General features: G+C 37.4%; 3 protein-coding genes across 3 annotated transcripts in view; 1 reads left to right on the top strand and 2 right to left on the bottom strand.

Annotated features, from left to right (window-relative positions):
• LOC113098291 (phosphatase and actin regulator 3-like) overlaps positions 1-7,514 on the bottom strand; it is a 66,752-nt gene extending 59,238 nt beyond the window's left edge. The window contains exon 1 of the mRNA XM_026263308.1: positions 7,256-7,514. Coding sequence (XP_026119093.1) covers positions 7,256-7,448 — 193 coding nt within the window. The 5' untranslated portion in view covers positions 7,449-7,514. The remainder of the gene's footprint in view (positions 1-7,255) is intronic.
• A 3,036-nt stretch (positions 7,515-10,550) lies between these two features.
• On the top strand, positions 10,551-17,917 carry LOC113098289 (GPI transamidase component PIG-T-like). Its single transcript, XM_026263305.1, has 12 exons — positions 10,551-10,958; positions 11,840-12,017; positions 12,164-12,291; positions 13,368-13,468; positions 13,568-13,654; positions 13,773-13,860; positions 14,136-14,233; positions 14,376-14,532; positions 14,711-14,911; positions 15,417-15,582; positions 15,755-15,838; positions 16,679-17,917. Exons 1-12 carry the CDS (start codon positions 10,592-10,594, stop codon positions 16,929-16,931), a joined length of 1,908 nt encoding a protein of 635 aa, XP_026119090.1. The 5' UTR covers positions 10,551-10,591; the 3' UTR covers positions 16,932-17,917.
• A 336-nt stretch (positions 17,918-18,253) lies between these two features.
• On the bottom strand, positions 18,254-23,116 carry LOC113098290 (perlwapin-like). Its single transcript, XM_026263306.1, has 4 exons — positions 22,923-23,116; positions 20,042-20,173; positions 19,782-19,919; positions 18,254-18,907 (listed from the first exon to the last, which is right to left on the bottom strand). The coding sequence occupies exons 1-4, from the start codon at positions 23,014-23,016 to the stop codon at positions 18,774-18,776; spliced, it is 498 nt and encodes a 165-aa protein (XP_026119091.1). The 5' UTR covers positions 23,017-23,116; the 3' UTR covers positions 18,254-18,773.
• Between the last annotated feature and the right edge of the window lie 1,109 nt (positions 23,117-24,225).

Raw genomic sequence — 24,225 nt, 5'->3', positions numbered from 1 at the left:
CAAACACTGGAAGGTGCGGTTGCCAGAATTTTACCATTAAAAAAAGAAAAATACAGTAATGACATTTTTGGTTTTACAGATTTAATTTAAATTTACATTTAAATACCACATTTTATTAACTGATTATAATTTAAATATAACAAACTACTGAAATTCTGAAATCCATTTAGTACCCTTGCAATACACTAATAACCATAAAAGCAGGCGGTGATGAGAACGTCACATGATGAACCAAAGCTCACCATAAGCAGCTTTTTCATATTTAAGCTGAGCAGGTGAAGGTGCACAATGTCATTCACACAAATACTCAACTCCATCATGGTAACACACGACACTAATGTAATGCAAATAAACATTCATTTAACAACATCAGATGTAACACACAAGCCTAATGAGCATAACTGATAAGAAAACTTAGCTACTTAAAAAATAGTAAGTTCAGTGAAAAACATCAAATGTGAAATGTAAAGCAGAGAATTCTGGGAATGTCAGTTAAGGGGGGGGGGGGGTGAAATGCTATTTCATGCATACTGAGTTTTTTACACTGTTAAAGAGTTGGATTCCCATGCTAAACATGGACAAAGTTTCAAAAATTAAGTTGTACGTTTGAAGGAGTATTTCTGTTCCAAAAATACTCCTTCCGGTTTGTCACAAGTTTCGGAAAGTTTTTTTCGAGTATGGCTCTGTGTGACGTTAGATGGAGCGGAATTTCCTTATATGGGTCCTAAGGACACTTCTGCCGGAAGAGCGCGCGCTCCCGTATAGCAGAGCACTGAGAGCACAACATACTTCACTGATCAGAGCAAGAGCGTCGCAAAATGTCACAAAAGGAGTGTGTTTTTGGTTGCCAGGGCAAGACAACCCTGCATAGATTACCAAAAGATAAACAGCATTAAGGGACCAGTGGATGGAGTTTATTTTTACAGAGCATCAACGGAGTTGTGCAAGTGTTTGTGTTTGTTCCCTGTATTTCGAAGATGCTTGTTTTACAAACAAGGCCCAGTTTGACGTCGGATTTGCACATCGTTTATTTCTTAAGGATGATGCAATCCCAACGGAAAAGGGTCACGATCGTGTGTTGGAACCACAGGTGGTGAGTAAAACTGCTTCAAATATCTCTGTGTTGTTAACTTAGCTATCGGCGTGTAAACACATCAAGTAAACAACATGCGATGTTGTCATCAAACTGCACTTTCCACATTTACAGCTTAAAAAAAAAAAAAAAAGACGACAAAGTGGAACTTAGTCATTTTCCAAAACCACTAAGCAAATATATACAGTCTCAGTACATACCACATAGAGACTGATTGCTGATGCTGCTCTTGTTAAATTTCAGCCTCTGGATCTGATTCTGGATCATAAATATACGCTGAATCTGACTGTTAGCCATGGTTTGTTTTGGACGCTCTCAACGCAAAAGCCTACTCGCACTTGTGATTCTTTAGCTCCGCCCACACATCACGCCTCCAGACGGTCGTGTTTTTCCGGAAAAAATCGGCACAGACTATCTTTCTCTTGTGAATATAATAAAACTAAAGACTTTTTGGAGTTATGAAGGATGCAGTACTATAGGTACTCAAGATTAACAGGATATTGAGTGAAAACGAGCATTTCACCCCCCCTTAAAGATTTTTCACTGTATATTACATTCCTTTTCACTTCCAAAAACCTTTTCAATATTTCAAAGGAATGCAATCATTGATAATACTACTATAAACTGTAAAACAAAAAACCGTATCACAAGATGAGACAATGATAAAGTTGTTTTAGACACTGGCCTGGTTTCACAGAAAGGGCTTAGGTTAAACCAGGATTAGGCAATAGTTCAATTAGGACATTTTCATGAACGTGCCTTAGAAAAAAAACATCAGTGGTGTGCATCTTGAGACAAAACAAAGGCACTGACATATTTTAAGATCAATCAGTGCAATTTTCTTTCAGTTGAAACTGCTCAGATCTACATTTTAGTCTTAAGTCTTGTCTGTGGAACCAGGGTACTGTGTCTAACACAATACTGTACTCTCAGTATCTACAGGTAATTGTACTCTTACAGGTACCATCACTAACATTAACTGCATAAGAACATAATGATTATTGCTGGGTTTTCACTGCACAACAACACAAAATTGCCATAAATATTGTTGCAAGCTGCAGTGAGTTAATTCATTTAAGGCAAAAAAATAAAATAAATAAAAAATAAATTGCCCCATAAAATCCAGGTTGGATTGTTTGTCCGCATATTTGTACAGAAGTACTTGAGGAAAGGAAAACAAACCTTGTCCTGTCAAAATTCATAATCACATGATTGCTGTGCTGATCTACAGCATGATGCTGTCTATGAAGAATTAGTGCACTCTCAAGATAGAATAACACACAACTGATATCAATGTCTTGTGTGGATGAGCAACAAAAAATACATCATACAGATACATACAAGCAGTCATGATCAAGATCTGTCAGCTAGGCTAAACTCTGAGCTTGTGTTTGCCTTGTACCTTCTACTGAAGGCTCTTACCCTTAAAATACAACTGCTCAAATCAACAATGACAGCAGCACAGATGAAAGTAGCTTTAGTGAAATACTGATCCGGCCTTTAAGCCACTGCAAAATCAAACATAGGAGAATTCATCTTCTTAAAGGGATACTCCACCCAAAAATGAAAATTTTGTCATTAATCACTTACCCCCATGTCGTTCCAAACCCATAAAAGCTTTGTTTTATCTTCGGAACACAATTTAAGATATTTTGGATGAAAACCGGGAGGATTGAGACTGCCCCATAGACTGCAAAGTAAGTTACACTGTCAAGGTCCAGAAAAGTATGAAAGACATCGTCAGAATAGTCATTCTGCCATCAGTGATTCAACCGTAACGCTATGAAGCGATGAAAATACTGTTTGTATACGAAGAAAACTAAAATAATGACTTTATTCAACAATTCATCTCAATGTCTCTACACATCAGCATAACGCCATTTTGAAGATTATAAGCTGAATGCAAGCAGTTCACGCTCTTCTGTTACGCGCCACAAGGATATGTTTTCTACGTGTATTTACACTTTGATTTGAAAGAAAACAGCACATCCTTGTGGTGCGGCTGACACAGAAATCATACGATGCTTGCACCCACAGATATTCTCAAAAATGGTGCTACGGTTTATTTGCATACAAAAAGTATTCTCGTCACCTCATAATGTTACGGTTGAAACACTGATGGCAGATGGACTATTCTGATGGTGTCTTTCATACTTTCCTAGACATTGACAGTGCAACTTACTTGGCAGTCAATGCGACTCCCTGTTTTCATCCAAAATATCTTACATTGTGTTCTGAAGAAGAACAAAGCTTTTACGGGTTTGGAATGACATGGGGGTAAGTGATTGGTGACAAAACTTTCATTTTGGGGTGGAGTGTCCCTTTAAGGACGCAATCACAGTCAATCTATAACAATGCTGTTTTATGCATTGTTTTAGAACCGAAGAAGTGAAAGATGCAAGGAAAGAAATATCAAGGACTTTCTGGGCCAGACGTTTTCATCAGACGCTACACACACCCTGGTGAACAAGCGCTCGCACCGGCCAGCACAAGGGAAGCTGATGAGTCACAGCCCATCTCAGAACACTGGCCTTTGCACAAACCCCAATGTAATGCTATTTGTTATTCACAAGGAACTTTAAAATACTGTTACAAAGCCAAGTAAGAGGAAGAGACTGAGTTTTTAAAAGTGAGCATAAATATTAATATATTAACGATGATTTCTCATTTTTCCTATTGAAATATTCAGTACATATTGCCTTGTCCACAGGACATAAAGAAAAACTGAAAAAGATCACTGAGACTCAAAAAATACTTTAAATCAGTTTTTAGTTTCTTTAGAAATTATTTATCTGTGTCTTGAACAGCCCAAAATGTTCACTTTGTCTTAGTTACAAAATACAAATTTTCATCTCATTGTTCAGGGGCAAGAAGTTCACCAAACTGTGAAAACACTATTAATGTGTAAAGAGGTGTGAAGTGAGCAGGGCATGTGGTCCATCACAGAATCGAAATGTACAGTAAGACTCTTTTAATCAACCTGATGATCATCTTATGGGACGATGCCTCAAATCTACTGAAACGAATCAGATCTCAATCATGATGTCTCTCTGTCTTCCTGTTCAACCTCGTTCTTTGACTACTGGGCAGAGTTTAAAAGGTTAACACACCTCTGAGAGCTATGAGCAAGAGAATGCTGTGCTAGAAGTATAGACAGTTTAGCCCTTTTTATGCACGACATCCTCTAAAGCAGTCAGTCTTTAACCAATCATAGTGCTGCATTCATAAACATTCAGATTATCCATCATTTAGGACTTTTTTTGTGTCACTGCATATCAGTGTTTGCTCGTCTACATAAAATGAAAATATTTGTTTAATTGAAGTGATAATGGAAAATACCACAAAAAAGACTGATGTAATATAATATAATAATACTTAAAAATATGCTTTAAATTGATCAATAGTGACGGTAAAGACATTTATAACATATTTAATGATGTCAAATAAATGTTGATCTTTTGAATTTCTTATACATCAAAGAAAAAGAAAAAACGTATCACAGTTTCTACAAAAATATTAACTATTTTCCACATTGATCATAATGAGAAATATTTCTTAAGCAGAAAATCAGCATATCTGAATGATTTTTGAAGGATCATGCGATACTGAAAACTAATGACTCCTGAAAATACAGAAATAATTTACATTTTAAAAGATATTAACATAACAGCTATTTTTATTAAAATCATACTGTACTTTGAATACTGTAATTATACAGTATTTGTTTCTGCAATATTTTAGATTTTAGTTTTTAATCTTACCGACCCCAAACTTTTCAACACAACACACACACACAAACGCATGCACCGGATGCATCGGAGGGCTAAATTTGATATTTCCATGAAGGTTTGGAGTAGGATGCTGATGCAATGACAGATATTCTTATGAAGGAAGAAAGTGCTAAAATGGCACCATGACAAACTGAAGTGTTAACAGGCATCTGTGAGCAGTGTGAACTTCCTCATTGTTAAATCGTGATGCAGCAGTCTTCTCCAGGCCTGCATTACAGAGAATGGCCACATATCGTTCAGCCATTTAATTAATGAACACTGAGCTCGAGAAGACATCTACCACCGGCACTGTCGATGAGTAACAGATAGCACTAAAGCACACAGACTCTCTCGACTACTCCTGTCTCAATCACACGCTCTCTTACAGCTCACATATCTTTCTGAGCTCCATCGGTCTTCCCTTTGCTCCTCAATACCGACATTTCAATGCAAAAGTCATTCTTTTAATGCATTATTTTTTTAAGATAAACGTCAAAGCAGCTCTTACTGTTGAGCATCTGGATTAATCTAGAAATCTATTTCCTCTGTATTTAAAGGCCTAAAGATAGCTGCACTTGACAGTGAACAGTCTTTTGTAACATGGTGCTGCTCCCACACTGTCAGAGTGGAATGGAAGTAGCCTACCTGCAGATGTCATGTTACATCAGATTTTTTCCATCACTAAAAAGAGAAAAGGTTAACATGACTCTTGGCCTCATTGATTGGTAGCGCAGCCATGATGAAATAGTGGTCCCTGCAGAATAAACCAATAAAGCTAAAGGTGACACTGCGGGGGATTCAAAGAAGTTATCTTTATCGCAATAGATTTCACGTTCAGATGGAAAAAGATCAACTGGTATTTGTTCTTATTCTTTCCCAATTCAGAAGAGGATTGCTTGGTCATTGTGCATTATTTCCACTCCATTTATACGCTGGACCTCATGTTCAAAGGTAAATCCCGTTAAACATATTTCACAATACATTCAGAATATACAGTTTCAGGACTATTAGAATTATTATTTACATTATTTTAACAGCAATTAAGCACTTAATTTGCCCCCCAAAAAACATTGCAACTCAATTATAAAGTGAAATGTCCAAATATGCTGCAATAATTTCATTGTGTTTGTATATATTATAAATAGTGTATTTATGCGTGTGTGTGTGTGTGTGTGTGTTCTTATAATATATTCTTATATCTTATATATAATATTATATATATACACACACACACACACACACACACACACACAAACTGAGAGCAGAAAGTGCTTAATTGCTATGAAAAAATAAACAATGGAAAAAAATAAGATTTCTAAAACTGGGATTATCTCTTCCTGGTTTCTTATTATAGCACAGTCTTGTATTTCTTTCCTCTGAATTTAGGGTGTAATATGTGACCCTGTTTGTGAAATCCATGTTAAAGTCTTAAAATCTAATTATGAGATAACAAACACCAAAGTTTGATTTCAACCATTAATTTCACTATATGATTTCAATCTTTGACATGGCCAACATTAAAAATATAAAGGTTATATTTTAACAGAATGTTCTACATCTTTATGAAGGATGATTTAATGTATAAAACAGTAAATAAAAAAAATTTAAAAAAGGGGGGTAGGGGTAGGGTAGGGTAGGGTCACATATGACCCGGACATTCTTGACAGGTTTGATGAGATTCACCTGTTCTATAATGAGACTGAACACAAAGCATACATTTCAGACCACACTGAATACTCCAAATCCGACTCCAAAGAGATGTGCTTTTTGTCCACCATCAAAAAAAGCTGCCTTCGAGAAACCTCACTACATCAGTTTCTCCAGGAGACACCATTGACCTGCTCTGTTGAATATAGGCAGGAGCAGTGAATGCGCAGTCTCAGTGCGGAACGAAGGTTTCTGACACACCAGCCAATGTTGCCAAAGCAGCAAAAAATGCATCTCATTTCATCAGGTCCTCAAAAGCAAACATGCATTAAATGATCACAGAGGTGCACAAGGAAGGATGTGCACAAGAGACAAAAGACACCGAGGACCCTCCCTCAGTGAAAATTGGGATCTAAATCTTTTTGTCTGTTAATTTTGAACGGTAGCATAAGCCACAGTTGGCACATAATCTCTAGACTGTCTGCTATACGGTTTTATGTTATAGCTACCATAACGCAGATCCATAGGGAAATATTACTATGGTAGCCAGATGCATTTCATCGGGACACAGACGGAGCATCAAATGCGGCGTAATTTGACTGATCTCATTCGTGAAGCGCACAACACTGAAATGAAAGTGGGGGTTGTTAATGCAGATTATGGAGCCACTTTCACCTCCATCGCGTGTGGAAATGAAAAGCGCGTACTCTAATGATATCTCCAGACAATAAATGCATCGTCTTACCTGCGCTGTGCGAGAGATCAATGCAAGACTCGCTGAGGATGTTCGGGTCACTTTGAGATCTGCCTCTGTGCAGGAGACATTTGTCTATTCCGTCCGATGAAGCCATGAGGAGAGCTGTGAATAAAATATTGAAATCCCTTTCAGAGGCAGTCAAACCCGACGGTGAGGAGGATGCGTCTCGGTCTAAGAGCATCCAGCAGCAGGCATGCTGAATTAGAGCCCTCTACAGTGACTGTGTGTGTGTGTGTGTGTGTGTGTGTGTGTGTGTGTGTGTGTGTGTGTGCAAGGGGTAGGAGACCGAGTGTGTCTGTCATGAGGGTTGGGGTATTTGTGTGTGTACGCGCTTCACTATGACCCACTGACAATACAATTATTTTTTACATTTTTTACAGACCTTGTTGCGGTGAATCAGTGTATTTGAGATTTGAGGTGAACGAATTATTTCGCTCGCTTATTTAGCATAAGTCTTAATTAATAATAATAAAAAAAACAGTCTAATCTTTTTCTTTTCTATCTGTTTTCTTTTTAATTATTATATTATTTAAAAAACTTCCTATTAAGCTAACTGAGACTTGTTATAGCACTTTTATATCATTGCTATTTTGTTGATTTTGACTGCTTGCATTGTACTCATTTGTAAATCGCTTTGGATAAAAGTGTCTGAGGTATACAGGTGCATCTCAATAAATTAGAATGGACAAAACACAAAACACAATGGACCAACACCAGCAGATAACATTGCACCCCAAATCATCACAGACTGCCGAAACTTAACACTGGACTTAAAGCAACTTGGGCTATGAGCTTCTCCAGCCTTCCTCCAGACTCTAGGAGCTTGGTTTCCAAATGAAATACAAAACTTGCTCTCATCTGAAAAGAGGACTTTGGACCACTGGGCAACAGTCCAGTTCTTCTTCTCCTTAGCCCAGGTAAGACGCCTCTGATGCTGTCTGTGGTTCAGCAAATTCCTCGACACGTCTGTGTGTGGTGGCCCATGATGCCTTGACCTCAGCCTCAGTCCATTCCTTGTGAAGTTCACTCAAATTCTTGAATTGATTTCATTTGACAATCCTCATAAGGCTACGGTTCTCTCGGTTGGTTGTGTATCTTTTTCTTCCACACTTTTTCCTTCCACTCAACTTTCTGTTAACATGCTTGGATACAGCACTCTGTGCACAGTCGTCTTCTTTGGTAATGAATGTTTGTGGCTTCCCCTCCTTGTGAAGTGTGTCAATGATTGTATTCTGGACAACTGTCAGATCAGCAGTCTTCCTCATGGTTGTGTAGCCTAGTGAACCAAACTGAGAGACCATTTTGAAGGCTCAGGAAACCTTTGCCGGTGTTTTGATTTGATTAGCTGATTGACATGTCATCATATTCTAATTTGTTTAGATTTTGTTAAATGTGAGCCAAAATCATCACAATTAAAATAATCAAATACTTAAACTTCAGTCGTTGTGCAATGAATTTATTTAATACATGAGTTTCACAGTTTAAGTTGAATTACTGAAATAAATTAACTTTTCCACTACATTCTAATTTATTAAGATGCACCTGTAAATGTAAGTCCAGTGTTGCCAAGTCTGTGGGTTTCCCGCATAATTGGGCTACTTTTACACTGTTGCAGTGGAATGTTTTCATTTGAAGCGACCAAAATAACATTATATTTAGATACTGGAATACAACTTTTATCCGAGGAACCCCACCAGAAAATGTGTAGGCCTATTTACAGTAAGAATGTGATTTTTAGGCAACCTCCTGCTCTCCCTCGTGAAGCCCATACGGAAGTGACTGTGACTGTAATTCATCAACTGGCTGCAAAAGGTAGTCAGTCGCATAGACTCCCCATGTTAAAATTACCAACGTTACAGCAGAATAAAACATGTTTACCGCCTGGTTCAAAAAAGTATTTCTATATAGGTAATTTTGCCCTTCATGACAACTGTCAACGTCTAATGACGTTGTGTGCCTACTGGGCAGGTCTTGCATTTGAAGTGCAGACGTCAAGTCAAGTCACCTTTATTTGTATAGTGCACGCTTTATACAATGCTGATTGTGTTAAATTAGCTTTACAGTGTCAAACAGGGAAATTATTTGTCAATAATGCAAGACAACAACAAAATAATTTTCCCAGCTAAAGTCAGTTCATTGATGATTCAGTGAAGTCATCATCCAGTTCAGCACTCTTCGAATAGTGTCTGTGCAGTCAGTCCAGCATCCACAACTGAGCAAGCCAAAAGTGAGACGAAACCAGCATGGCATGGTTTCATTCCAGGCTGCAACACACGTCAGATTGTGCAGACATCTCTGTGATGAACATGTGATATGAGGGGTGAAGGCACAGAGTGTTTGCTCATCTCCAATACGTCTATAGGACGTTTCCTGTCAGATGTCAAATAGAATGTATGTAAAACTGACATCTTAAAGATGTCTATCAGATGTTTGTACACAGCAGATGCTTTCCAGATGAAACAATCTTTAACAGACATCTAGCACATATGTGTGCTCTCTGGGAACTGAATGAATTTGGACATCTTAATCATATACAAACCGATTGAACTTAGTAATTGGTTCATTGAAGAAAGAGAGTGCCGTATAATTCTAATGAAATGACTGATGAACATACACAATAAATGAAAATAACTGATTTCAGAGGGCTCTGTGAAGTGAATGATACTAGAGACTCACCACAAGGCACTCACACAAGCGAATGGTATAAAGACCTCTTCACACCAGAAATTATATGAATGCTTGACCTCTTTGAATTTGGGTGGATTTTGATCAGCCTCAGTGTTTTTATTGTTTATTAGCTGGGGGAAAAAAATTATGAAAACTTTGTATAAACAAACATTAACTCTGCAGAAAGGGCCACAAACAAAGCTGAACAAAGCCAAATAAAAGGATTTGAAACACTGATAGGCTGCCAAGAGTCAGACAGAGTTGTTTAGTTACTGTAAAATTAACCAAGCCGCTTTCTTATTCAAATTAATTCATAATTACTTATTAATTATTATTAATAGCTGCCACAGGAACACTGAATGAATATGAATCTTTGGATACTGCAGTCCAAATGTAATGAGTTTACATGAACAATAAACTGAATCATTTGCTGTTTAACATAAATGCTGATAATTTCATATTATTGTTATTATTATTATTTACTCTTTATTATTTGTTCTGCAGCGCAGAATTTACAATAAAATTTAAATCTCTTGTTGACAAAAAATTGTAGATTCCCGTCTCCCATTGGTCATATTTCTACATGCCCTTCTCTGATTGGTCAAAGCTGTCAACGACATTCAGGAAGTGTGTGCAGTACAGGAAGCTGCGGCAAAAATGGCAGCGCACAGGAGCGGTTTGTCTTTAGTATGCATTTTATTTTTTTCTAGTTTAGCTCACCCCAGTAATTGTGACACGCTTGAAAAAGCAAACGATAATAAAGCAGAAAAACTGAGCATTTCAGAGGTTAATACTAATGGCGGTGTCGCTGGAGAGGATCTGAATGAAAGGCAATGGCTGTCGACGGATGTTGAGGTGGATAAAAGCGACGGCTCCAAAAACAGCGAGACTTTAACACCAGCACCAGCGAAAGATCAGTTTCAGGAGGAGCTGGTCATCCGGCCCCTGCACTCCGGAGACATTTATGCCAGCTTTCAGTTCCGCACACTGTGGGACACTGACTTCCTGCGCGAGGGACAGAAGGGTGAGCTGTCAATCATCACACTCAGAAATAGTCTCTGTACAACAACATCCAAATTAACACCTTTACTCCCTTCTCTGTCTCCCACATTAAATAATAACAATTGTAACGACGTCAAAATGATCAAATAACAGAGATGGAGAAATAGGAAATAAGTTTCATTGTTAAATGTCAGTGTAGCACTGGGGCTCCTTCATAAGATGCATCATGGCATGCCTTTTACACGGCATGAAGGAGTTCACATGTTTACTGGACAACTATTAGCTGCATTTATTTCTCTGTCTGTCTGAATGAATAGAAACTGAAAAATAAATCATGCGTAGACTGTTTATATTCGTTCACAAAAACTAGTTTCAAGCATTTAAACATAAGCCTTGAGATCAAAAAGTTTATGGTAATAAGCAGTAGAATGTGGTGTTTATGAATTCTATTAATAGACTTTTACTTCCTGAGTCAGTTCTCTTTTTTTTTCAAAATTTTAAACTTAATTTTATGAACAAAGTATACATTTTACTCATCAACTGTTATTCCTTGTAGTCGAAACTAATCAAATTCAATGTAGTGTTTTATATAATGGATCAAATTAATAGATAAGTGAATTAAACTAAATATGGTGTAGTATTTAAAATAACAAAACAAATAGGCCTAATGAATATAATTAAATGTGGAACAGGATTTCAAATATGAATGAAATTAATAGACTTGGTTAATAAAATTAAGTCTGGGGTACTGTTTAAAATATGAATGAAATGAACAGGTTTTAGTCTGTACACTGTTGTGATTATGCTTGCCACAGAAGTAAAAGTTTGCATGAAGAGCTGATCCTTGCAAATATCACCTCAAGTCTTAACATTTGTTTGCATGATTCGTCTTTTTGCCCACAGTTTCTCATTACCGGCTGTTCCCTAAATCCCTCGGTCAAGTGCTGTCCAAGTTCTCGGTGCGAGAGCTGCACATCTCGTTCACGCAGGGCTTCTGGAGGACCATGCAGTGGGGGCAGCCCTTCATCCCCTCTCCCCCTGGAGCAGAGCTGTGGGTGTGGTTCCACGACACCGTGAGCGAGTGAGCACCTACATGTCCTTAAATTAACTGAAAAAACTCAAGAGACCTTGATTTATAAGCACGTTTGTATGATTCTGAAATTTGGACTGAATAAATTGCAACTCCGTAATGAACTAACTGTCCACTGAATTTTGTTCAATTCTCAGTGTGGATGGAAACTGGAAGGAACTTACCAACGTCCTCTCTGGGATCTTCTGTGCATCTCTGAACTTCATTGACCTGACCAACACTGTGCAGCCCAGTGCTTCTTTTAAACCGCTGGGTCTGGGGAATGGTACGGCTCTTTCCGCTCATTGTATCCAGTTTTGGGGAAAGTTACTTTTAAAAGTAATCCATTTCAGTATTGCGTTACTCCTTAAAAAGCGAACTAATTACGTTACTTAGTTACTTTTTTTTTTTTTAGTAATGCATTACGTTACTTTTGCATTACTTTTTAAATATGAGCAGGGCTTGATTGTTTTTAATATATCAAGTTCTATTTATTGCAAATGTAAAAGCCCTTTCACACCAAAAAGTAGAATGAATAAACCTGAAGGAAAAGTAAATCCATGTCTGTAGAGTAGAACGCAGGAGACGAAGGTTCGACACTCTTCAGCAATAAAAAAACAAACAAAAAAACAATGAAGCTCAATTGTTAGTTTATCTAAAGTCATTTTTGCTTATTAGCATTTTGCTTATTTGCTTATTATTTCAACGTATCATCAAAGGTCAGCAGTAAAGACAATGGTTGATAAAATGGGATTAGATGCATTTCGTGTTATTTAATATATTTAATTATTGCAGGTTTGTGTCATATTCTGAGTTTACATTTCACTGTTTTAATTCATTTTGATGAATTAAAAATCTGTTGCTTTTTTGTGAGTGGGATGAATTAATGCACATTCACATTTAGTCTAGCACTACGTCATGTTCACACAGCACACACGACTCATCTGAACTCTGATTTCTCCCAATATGGGAACCGGAGACCTGTCAGTCAATAAATGGGAAAACAAAGTAACTGGTGTTACAAAAGAAACTCTGATATTCTCTTGTTAATTAAAAAGTAATGTGTTACTTTCCAAGTTACTTAAAAAAGCAATCTGATAACATAACTCCCGTTACTTGTAATGCGTTACCCACAACCATTAATTATATCATGCATTCACGCTGAGGAACTGAATCGCAGCTTTAATCGTTGGCAGTGTGAACTTACCTTTAGGGTTCAGTTAATGTCACATCAGCAGATGATTAGTTGTAGTGCTGTTCTTTATTTAAATTCACCCAATTAGTTCACGCTATACTTTTAAAGCAACAAAGTAAAATGTAATCTCTTTTTGACATGTGACTGATATCTTTCTCTCCACACAGCTACAGATCACCGTTTTTTACGCTACGCCACATTGCCACGTGAAATCGTCTGCACTGAGAATCTCACACCCTGGAAGAAGCTTCTCCCTTGTGGTTCTAAGGTTCACGTCATTAGCTGCAATTTAATAACAGGAAATTTAAAAAAAGGCAGTAACTAATTAATTTATGGTTTTGCTTTTTACAATTTTTTTTTCCTCCAGGCAGGTCTGGCGGTTCTCCTGAAGTCAGAGAAGCTGTTTCACAGCAGTTTCCACTCCCAGGCTGTTCACATCAGACCCGTCTGTCAGGTGAGCTTCTCTTCAAACGTTTCTTTAACAAAATAACAGAGAGAGATTCTGGCACAGGTTGTCCTCTGTCTGGAAATGTCTTCGCATTCCTGATGACTCCTCAGATTTTCTCTCTTAGGATGAGCGATGCACAAGTAAAGCGTGGGAGCTGAGACAAACTCTCAATGTTGTGTTTGATCTCTACACTTCAGGCCAAGGCAAAAAGGGTGAGTAATAATGAACGTTTGATGAGACTTGAGACTTCCTCCTTTTGTTCACATCATTGATGTGGAAAAACTGTGCTGCTTTCGAAACACTGCTCACCTGTTTTGAAAAAGACGATGAAACCATTTTAAAGATAATTAATAAAAAAGTGAAAAAGCATAAAAATGGCATTGACTTTGCAAAAGATTTGGTGCAGTGTGGTGTTTCTAGTAATATAGAAAGTTGATGCTATGCTCAGTCCATCTGTATATTAATCATTATATTCCTCTTTTCACAGAATGGTCCCTGTTTAAGATGTTTTCTCGAACTCTGACAGAGGCTTGTCCTCTTGCTTCGTCTAGTAAAGTCTATGTGGACATCACAGACAACCCTGAGGTGAAACAGAAACAGAAACAATAAAACACTTTCTGCTGGGGAAAAAGAAGCTTTTTAAATCCTCAAGTCCTCATGAATAATTTTCCACACGAGTGAGCTGTTGTCTTCAGTCAGTGTGAGTGTTGTGCTGTTTGTCCACCAGGGGGAGCTGTTCGAGTTGAGTCCTGCGACTCCTCTGCTCAGCCAAGCTGTGGTGCTGGGGGATCGCAGGACATACTCCGTGTTTGACCTGAGCCGAGCGGAGACGTTTGGCCAGTTACGTTCACTCAATCTCCTTCTGCGCTGGAAAGGAGACAGTGGTATGAATGCATTTCATAGCTGGAGACTATCTGATGCTTGCTATGTTTTATGCATGGTCATTATTCTGATCAACTATATATGTTATTGTTACAAAGTGACAATCTTAATGAGCTTCCTTCTGTGTTAATAGACCAGTCACACCAACTTCTTCTATGGTTCTTTCACTTTGTGCTTTAGGCGATATGCTGCGTCCTCTGCTGCATGCAGAGCGCTACGTGGCTGGTTTTGGGCTGCAGACAGGGGAAATCCACACTGTCATCTATAATAATCACCCATATCGAGCTTTTCCTGTGCTGCTGATGGATTCAGTGCCCTGGTACCTGCAGCTGTACATTCACACCCTGACAGTCACCAGCAAATCTCGTGATAACAAGCCTAGTGAGTAGACACAGACTCACACTAGCACTGGTGCAAAATATATTGTGTACTTCAAACTTTATGTATGCTTTCTATACATTTATCACTTGTTTTAGGGCAATTCTTCAATTTAAGTCATTTTTGACTACCAGTACTTGAATCATCTTTAAAAGTACTATATTTGCTATAATATATAGTTACTCTCAGGATTAGATGTATACATAATTACACATTTTTATGCACTGAAATGCCAGATGTATTAAACAAATCCAAAATGTGAAATACCGATCAGGACTTTCTTGATTTTACAGTTTTATTAATCAGTTGTAGAGGGGAAGTTAAAACATCTGGGGAAGGAACAAGCCCAAAACAGAAAATTGCTGGCAAAAGTTATGTTTCAACACTCTTTAAAATGCGCACAATAATTTTTTTATTTTTTATAAATCATCCTTAGTGGGCAGAACCAGTCCTGTGCTTAGGAGCAGAGAGAATACAGACTTAATAAAGTTTGTGCTTTCTCCTGTAGGTTACATTCAGTACCAGCCTGCTAAAGACCGCCACCGTCCTCATCTGCTGGAGATGCTGATCCAGTTACCCCCTCACTCCATGACCGAGGTCACTGTACAGTTTGAAAGGGCCCTGCTCAAATGGACTGAGTACACACCTGATCCCAACCACGGCTTCTACGTTGGGTAAGACACTTGAGGGTTTTGAAAGCGCTCACCTCCAGGTTCTTTTGCATGTTAGGATTTTGTGTTCTCTTGCAATTCTTGACTGAAAAATAATTGTTGTTGAAGGATTTGTTGCACATCCCGTGTGCCACTCCCTATGTCTGACTGATGTACCATCAATACGTTCTTGCAGGTCCTCTGTCGTCAGTGCCCTTGTGCCAAGTATGGTTGCAATGAGCACCAACTTCACACAAGATCAACCATTGTTCAGCAGTTTGTAAGTATGAAGCGGCCTTGGTGTTAAAAGAGTAGTTCATCCAAAAATTAACTTTTTCTGGAAATGTACTCACCCTCAGGCAAACCAAGATGTAGATGAGTTTGTTTCTTCATCAGAACAGATTTGGAGATATATGACTGTTATTTGCTCACCAATGGATGCTCTGCAGTGAATGGGTGCCGTCAGAATGAGAGTCCAAACAGTTGATAAAAACATCACAATAATCCACACGTAATCCACATCACTCCAGTCCACCAGTTAACATCTTGTGAAGTGGAAAGCTGCGCTTTTGTAAGAAACAAATCCATTTTTCAGGTGTTTTATCTTTGAACCATTTCTTCCAGCTAAAATATGAGTCTTTAATCCATAGTATTTCTCCAGTTAAAAAAAATAATTTAGTCTGAATAAGTAGCGAAATATACACCGTTCAAGCTCTGTTTATAAGTGAAAACAGTCCAAAACATTTCTAAGCAAATATGTGTGTGGATTTTGATAATGAGAGGAGAACAGGATGGACTTTATCACTGGAGGAAGCTTTATTATGGATTATGAAGTTTAAAAACATCTTGATGGATTTGTTTCTTTCACCCAGTGTGGATTACGTGTGGATTATTGTGATGTTTTTAATATTTGTTTGGACTCAAATTCTGACGGCACCCATTCACTGCAGAGGATCAATTGGTGAGCAAGTGATGTAGTCATACATTTCTCCAAATATGTTCACATGAGGAAACAAACTCATCTACATCTTGGCATTTTTGGGTGAACTATTTCTTAAATAGTAAATAAGTGTACCTTATTTGTTTTCTTTGTATATAACCTTTCACCTCTGACTTCCAGTGTCCCAGTCAAAGAAGAATCAAGCTACTTTGTGCGAGTGTACACCGAACCACTGCTGGTAAATCTACCCACGCCTGACTTCAGCATGCCCTACAATGTCATCTGCCTCACCTGCACGGTGGTCGCGGTGGGCTACGGCTCCTTCTACAACTTGCTGACCCGCACCTTCCAGGTGGATGAACCGAGTCCACCGCTGTCGAAACGATTGGCCAACCTCATCCGTCGCATGAGGGGAGTGCCACTGCTGGCCTAAACTACTGAGAGCATAAATGTCCATATTAGGACGTGATGCTTAAACGGCAGCTGCTGAAGTTTTAAGATGCTTGTCAGCCCTGGATCGACTCGATGCCAAGTAAATGCTCTGAACTTCTGTTGAACAAATGACCTGCCAAAATGGATTATCCTCCTTTTAAGGTTTTCTTTTGTGAGTCACACAAGCAAAGATTTGTCACATTGGTGTTGTTTTTGTCACACATGCAAAGATTAGCCACTTTTTTTGTTGTTGTTTTACTTTGTTTTTTGTTTTGTGAGTAACATATGCGAAAGATTAACCACCGTTTTGTTTTTATTTATTTTTTGAGTGCTTTCTGAGTCACTGATTTGTTTTTTATCTTGTTTTTTGTTTTGTTTTCTGAGTCACATAAGCAAAAGATTAACCACCTGTTTTGTTTTTATTTTTGTTTTTGTTTTGAGTGCTTTCTGAGTCACTGTTTTGTTTTATCTTGTTGTTGTTTTTTTGTTAGTCACTTAAGCAAAAGATTAGCCTCCATTTTATTTTTGTTTTGAGTGCTTTCTGAGTCAGTTTTGTTTTTTATCTTGTTTTTTTGTTTTATTTTTTGTCACATAAGCAAAGACATTTTTGCAGTATTGTTTAAAAAAAACGATAGCTCGCTGTCACATGAACATTTTTCAAAGGATCTACATGGTTCGGGCATCTGGGAGAAATATACATGCATGATGTTAAGTTGTTTCAGTCTACTCCACCCTTTTGAGAGCGTGACCAAGCCTCAGAAACACAGACACTACAATCCAAATACTCAAAATGGATGTCTTAAGAATGTGGCAGATATTTTCCATATTCTGTAATGCACTGATATTTAAATGTGTTGTTTTGAAAGATTGGACTGCTTTAATTGTTTTTTGCATTTGCCTCACCTCATAATGGCCTCCAGATTGGGTGTTACCTTTAACACTGGTTAACTTTCCTATAATAAACCGACTGGAAACGTTTTAAGAACAGTTTGACTCTTTAGTGCAACATTTTTTTGGTTCGTGCCTCAAGGGATTTTGCAGTAGATGGGATTTGTAGCTGATGGTGCTACACAACATCATGCCATAGGAAAGGAAGCCAAGCAACTGACAAAATATATTTATTTATCATTCAAAATTTGGAGCCTTAAATCTCTTTTTAAAGAGATTTTAAAATACTTCTAATATGTGATGCTCAAGAAACATTTCTTAAATATTTCTGAAAGTTCAAATGAACAACATTTATTATAAAAGTCTTTTGAGTTTTAACATTCTTGGAAGCTGATGCACGATGAACCTCGGTTTAGCACTAATTCTCTTCATATTTGCACTTTCTTCTTCTCTCTTTACATGACTAAATTGCTAAAAGTGCTTTACCCAGCATCCTCTGACTATTTAATTTCTGGTTGGTTAGTACTTAAGTTCAAAGCTTTTCCATCACTGTCATGTTTTTGCTGACAAATACTTTGACCTTTTTACTGCCAGGCTCCTGGAGAGGATGGAAACGGAGGTCTCTTTCATTACAAGACGTGCCTGTGTTTGGGTCTCGGGGAGGGGAACTTGTACATTCCTAAGCACTGATGCCAATGAGCTGTTATGTGAGAAGAGAACAGCCAAACGAACACTGACATACCAAAAATACCAACTCTTCAATGAAGCAATTTTCTTTGTTATTTTGTGGCCAAGAATACACAACCACTGGAAGGTTTACTGAAACTATGAGGTTTAGTTGATGGTTATAAATGAGGAAAACAACCTCTATGAATAAAGCACTAAATGGCAAAATAAATCAAGTATGCATGATTATGCAAAATCAATCCACCAAAGACTCCTTCATTAGGTTAATTCAGCACGGTTCACTGCATGCATGACCGCAGGTGGTTGGGCAACACTTCTGTTCAGCAGGACACTGGCCATCATGGTAACAGTATTCTGCACACATTGGAGTCCCCTTCGGGAGAGCACATCGACCCGGCTTCACTGCATGGACACAAACAGTGCTCAGTCTCAGATACACTGCACCAAACACTCAAAGCAACATCATTTTACTTACAGGGGGAATTTTACTATAAGTTTTATTTAGTGTTTATTCGTTTTGTAAAGCCACTCTTTGTCTGGAATAGTACTGGAGTATATATAATATGTAAAAATTATTAAATAAAATAAAACACAAACTGAAAGGCAATGCAAAAGCTACCCTCAAAAAAACAAAAATAATAATAATAAAATGTCCTACCTGTATAACAACGTAATAACATTAAATAATATGTATTATTATAATATAAAACAAAAAGAGGCAGAAAGAATATATATATGTGTGCTACCCTGAACCACAAAACCAGTCTTAAGTGTACTTTTTTTAAAAATTGAGATTTATGTATCATCTGAAAGCTGAATAAATAATATTTTCATTGATGTATGGTTTATTAGGATCAGACAATATTTTCCAATCTGGAATCTTAGGGTGCAAAAAAATCAAAATACTGAGAAAAACACCTTTAAAGTTGCCCAAATGAATTCTTAACAATGCATATTACTAATCAAAAATTAAGTTTTGATATATATACGCTAGGAAATTTACAAAATATGTTCATGCAACATGATCTTTTCTCAATATCCTAATGATTTTTGGCATAAAAGAAAAATCTATAATTTGTTTTTTAGGCTATTGCTGAAAATATTCCCCAGTGATTTAATACAGGGGCACACACACACACACACACACACACACACACATATATATATATATATATATATATATATATAATTATATAATTATTGTTATAAAAAACCATGAGAAAGCTCAATAATATAATATAAAATAATATAATATAATATAATATAATATTCGTACCTGTATATGGAGCCATACATTCATGTCCACATCCATTGCTGCAGCATTTCTCACTGTTTGGACAGTCACTGTCATTGACACAGAACTCTGCACACATTCCTGCTCCAAATTTCCTGCGTGGACACACTCCCGGCTTTGCTGTAATACAGACACATGACAGAGAGACCATAGCACTGCATGCTGAGTGCCTTGAATATAAACTATTTCAGCCTTTCAGTGAAATGTAAGTTTAAACCAATGTGTTATTTGCTGTTTCTTACTGAAAGCAGGCGGCACACACACAGCCCCGCAGTCAAAGACACAGCATTTGTGTCCTCCAGAGCAGTCTTTATCAGAAACACATCCCCGACTGGACGGCACGACCGTCAGCTTCGCCGGACAGTGACCCTCCTCTACAGAAGAGCAGCATTACAGGAGAGATCAGGGAGTGATGCAAGAGTTTGACTCAGCATCTGTAAGTCAGTGGTTCTCCATTACGTGTCTCAAACTTTACTAACATTTTCACATATTTATCTGCTTCAGTTTTAAGAATGAAAGGATGACATAACAGTTATTTTGAACACATACATTTGGTTACAACAGTAAATTGAAGAACAAAATATAAATTGATATCCATGGTTTTCTATTAGTAATTAATATTAATTCATACATTTTCTATTAATATTCACGATTACAACACACACACAGACACAAAAACACAAGTAATGTTGGATTAAATATGCAATTTTCAAGTAGATAGACTGAAATAATATTTTTTTAATAATCATTCTTCAATTTACAACTTTTTTTAAACATGTATGTTGTAAAAGCACCTTGTATTTGAAGCTAGCTGACACAGTTTAGGTATAAATAGTAGATTTATAAACTATTTAAGCATTTTGATTCAAATCAACAAACTAATATATATACAGTCTTGTTCAAAATAATAGCAGTACAATGTGACTAACCAGAATAATCAAGGTTTTTAGTATATTTTTTATTGCTACGTGGCAAACAAGTTACCAGTAGGTTCAGTAGATTGTCAGAAAACAAACAAGACCCAGCATTCATGATATGCACGCTCTTAAGGCTGTGCAATTGGACAATTAGTTGAAAGGGGTGTGTTCAAAAAAATAGCAGTGTCTACCTTTGACTGTACAAACTCAAAACTATTTTGTACAAACATTTTTTTTTTCTGGGATTTAGCAATCCTGTGAATCACTAAACTAATATTTAGTTGTATGACCACAGTTTTTTTAAAACTGCTTGACATCTGTGTGGCATGGAGTCAACCAACTTGTGGCACCTCTCAGCTGTTATTCCACTCCATGATTCTTTAACAACATTCCACAATTCATTCACATTTCTTGGTTTTGCTTCAGAAACAGCATTTTTGATATCACCCCACAAGTTCTCAATTGGATTACGGTCTGGAGATTGGGCTGGCCACTCCATAACATTAATTTTGTTGGTTTGGAACCAAGACTTTGCCCGTTTACTAGTGTGTTTTGGGTCATTGTCTTGTTGAAACAACCATTTCAAGGGCATGTCCTCTTCAGCATAGGGCAACATGACCTCTTCAAGTATTTTAACATATGCAAACTGATCCATGATCCCTGGTATGCGATAAATAGGCCCAACACCATAGTAGGAGAAACATGCCCATATCATGATGCTTGCACCTCCATGCTTCACTGTCTTCACTGTGTACTGTGGCTTGAATTCAGAGTTTGGGGGTCGTCTCACAAACTGCCTGTGGCCCTTGGACCCAAAAAGAACAATTTTACTCTCATCAGTCCACAAAATGTTCCTCCATTTCTCTTTAGGCCAGTTGATGTGTTCTTTGGCAAATTGTAACCTCTTCTGCACATGCCTTTTTTTAACAGAGGGACTTTGCGGGGGATTCTTGAAAATAGATTAGCTTCACACAGACGTCTTCTAACTGTCACAGTACTTACAGGTAACTCCAGACTGTCTTTGATCATCCTGGAGGTGATCATTGGCTGAGCCTTTGCCATTCTGGTTATTCTTCTATCCATTTTGATGGTTGTCTTCCGTTTTCTTCCACGTCTCTCTGGTTTTGCTCTCCATTTTAAGGCATTGGAGATCATTTTAGCTGAACAGCCTATCATTTTTTGCACCTCTTTATAGGTTTTCCCCTCTCTAATCAACTTTTTAATCAAAGTACGCTGTTCTTTTGAACAATGTCTTGAACGACCCATTTTCCTCAGCTTTCAAATGCATGTTCAACAAGTGTTGGCTTCATCCTTAAATAGGGGCCACCTGATTCACACCTGCTTCTTCACAAAATTTATGACCTCAGTGATTGAATGCCACACTGCTATTTTTTTGAACACACCCCTTTCAACTAATTCAACTAATTGCCCAATTGCACAGCCTTAAGAGCGTGCATATCATGAATGCTGGGTCTTGTTTGTTTTCTGACAATCTACTGAACCTACTGGTAACTTGTTTGCCACGTAGCAATAAAAAATATACTAAAAACCTTGATTATTCTGGTTAGTCACATTGTACTGCTATTATTTTGAACAAGACTGTATATATAGCCTATATATATATATATATATATATATATATATATATATATAATATATATATATATATATATATATACAGTATATATATATATATATATATATATATATATATATATATATATCTTCAGACTTTTATTAAAGAACAAATGGTCTGTAGTAGTTATTGAAAAAGTTACAAGTTACAATTAACTCCCTTATAGTTAATTATAAGGGAGTTAAAATACAAAACATTTCGAAGGATTTGTTTCCAGGAATTATGACATACATGCCTAGTAAAAAAAAAAATCGTTATCATGTTAATATTAATATTCTTGTTCTACAGTATTTTATATATATATATATATATATATATATATATATATATATATATATATATATATATATATATATATATATATATATATATATACACAATAGTCATAAATATATTTTTTTCTGAGCATGTATCTATTTAATCTGAACTAATGTACACGGTTCACCTTACACTGGACGTCTTTTATACTGTAGGTTTGTAAACTGTAATATGCCGAGATGTTTTGTCAGGTAAGTTTATGCCTGTCCTTTGGGCGGCGTAATGAAGCTACAGGAACACGGATCTTCTCACCTGTGCAGTCCCGTCCTGGAGCCGCGTCTGTGGTGGTCAAACATCCAGACAGACACAGAAACAGCACACTGACCGAGCAGCACCGAGCCGACATCCTCTCGACCTGCGACCACACGACGATGAGCTCGAGACTCGAATCTGCTGCTGGAGGCGCGTGAACGAGCGAGTCGAGTCCGGTCCGAAGGGGCGGAGAGAGGCGCGAGGCACAAAACTTCAAACGAAACAAAAAAAAAGTGTTGCTGGATCAAAACGTCTGCTGAACTCCCCAACAGAAAATAGTCTTCAGTTCTGCTTAATCCTTTAGAATACTTCATCATCATCATCATCATCATCATCACAGACCGTTATATACACAGGCAAAGCGGTCGCCACCAGCAGGAGGAGTTGTTATAAAGAGTGGCACGGCCACCCTAAAATACGACTGTCTGCCCCCATTAGATTTCCCTGCAAAACTGGGCTAGAGTACTGTCAATCTGACGATGCCTGTGTGTCCCATCGGGTAATGAACAGTTTTTATCCAAGGAGGTGAATGTAATCCCGCCATACCTGTCAAGTTTTGGATTTGAAAATAAGGGACATTTTCCGGCGACCACCGCAAGCAGTCCCACCACCCCAACAAAGCTCCAGTATCCCTTACATTTTAAGACGTTAAGGTGTATAGCCCAAATGAAAACACAAAAGGGTATATGAAGAGCATTTATTTAAAGGGCTTATTTGCATATTTTCTGTTAATTTAACATTGCTTGTCTTTACATTTACATTTATTTTCATTCCACACATTCTTTTCATTTCATATTGCTTTTCTTTTACAGTTTTTCTTTTCATTTAACATAACTTTTCTTTTACTCTTTTAGTGAGTTGTTGTACAAATTTGTTGCAGACTTTGCATTCTTTAAAAAAGTAAATTCGCTGTCCCATTTATCACGGTATTTACACATGGGTTTAGTTTTTTTGGCAGGTGTGCCTTCACTCTCTATCGTAGCATCCATCATCCGTCTCTGTTTTTTCTTTTGTTGTTGTTGTTTTTCCCGCGTTATAACTCGTGTCATCTGACCTCACACACCCCTCGAGACAGGTTACTACAGGTGGCAGTTATCGCGAGACTAGTGACAGAACTCAGATTGGGAATGTTTTTTTTTTTATTATTATTAATAACGCAGGTTAAAAAAAAAAAAAAAAATACGGGAGATTTACGGGAAAATACTAATACGGGAGGATGGCGGGAACAAAGGGTAAAATGCGTGACTTTCCCGGCCAAAACGGGATACTTGACAGGTATGAATCCCGCAGAGAGCTCTGTACA

Source organism: Carassius auratus, unplaced genomic scaffold (genome assembly GCF_003368295.1).
Source record: "Carassius auratus strain Wakin unplaced genomic scaffold, ASM336829v1 scaf_tig00216504, whole genome shotgun sequence".
Lineage (NCBI taxonomy): Eukaryota > Metazoa > Chordata > Actinopteri > Cypriniformes > Cyprinidae > Carassius > Carassius auratus.
Note: the sequence above shows the minus strand (reverse complement) of the source record. Positions and strands in the feature narration are given on the sequence as shown.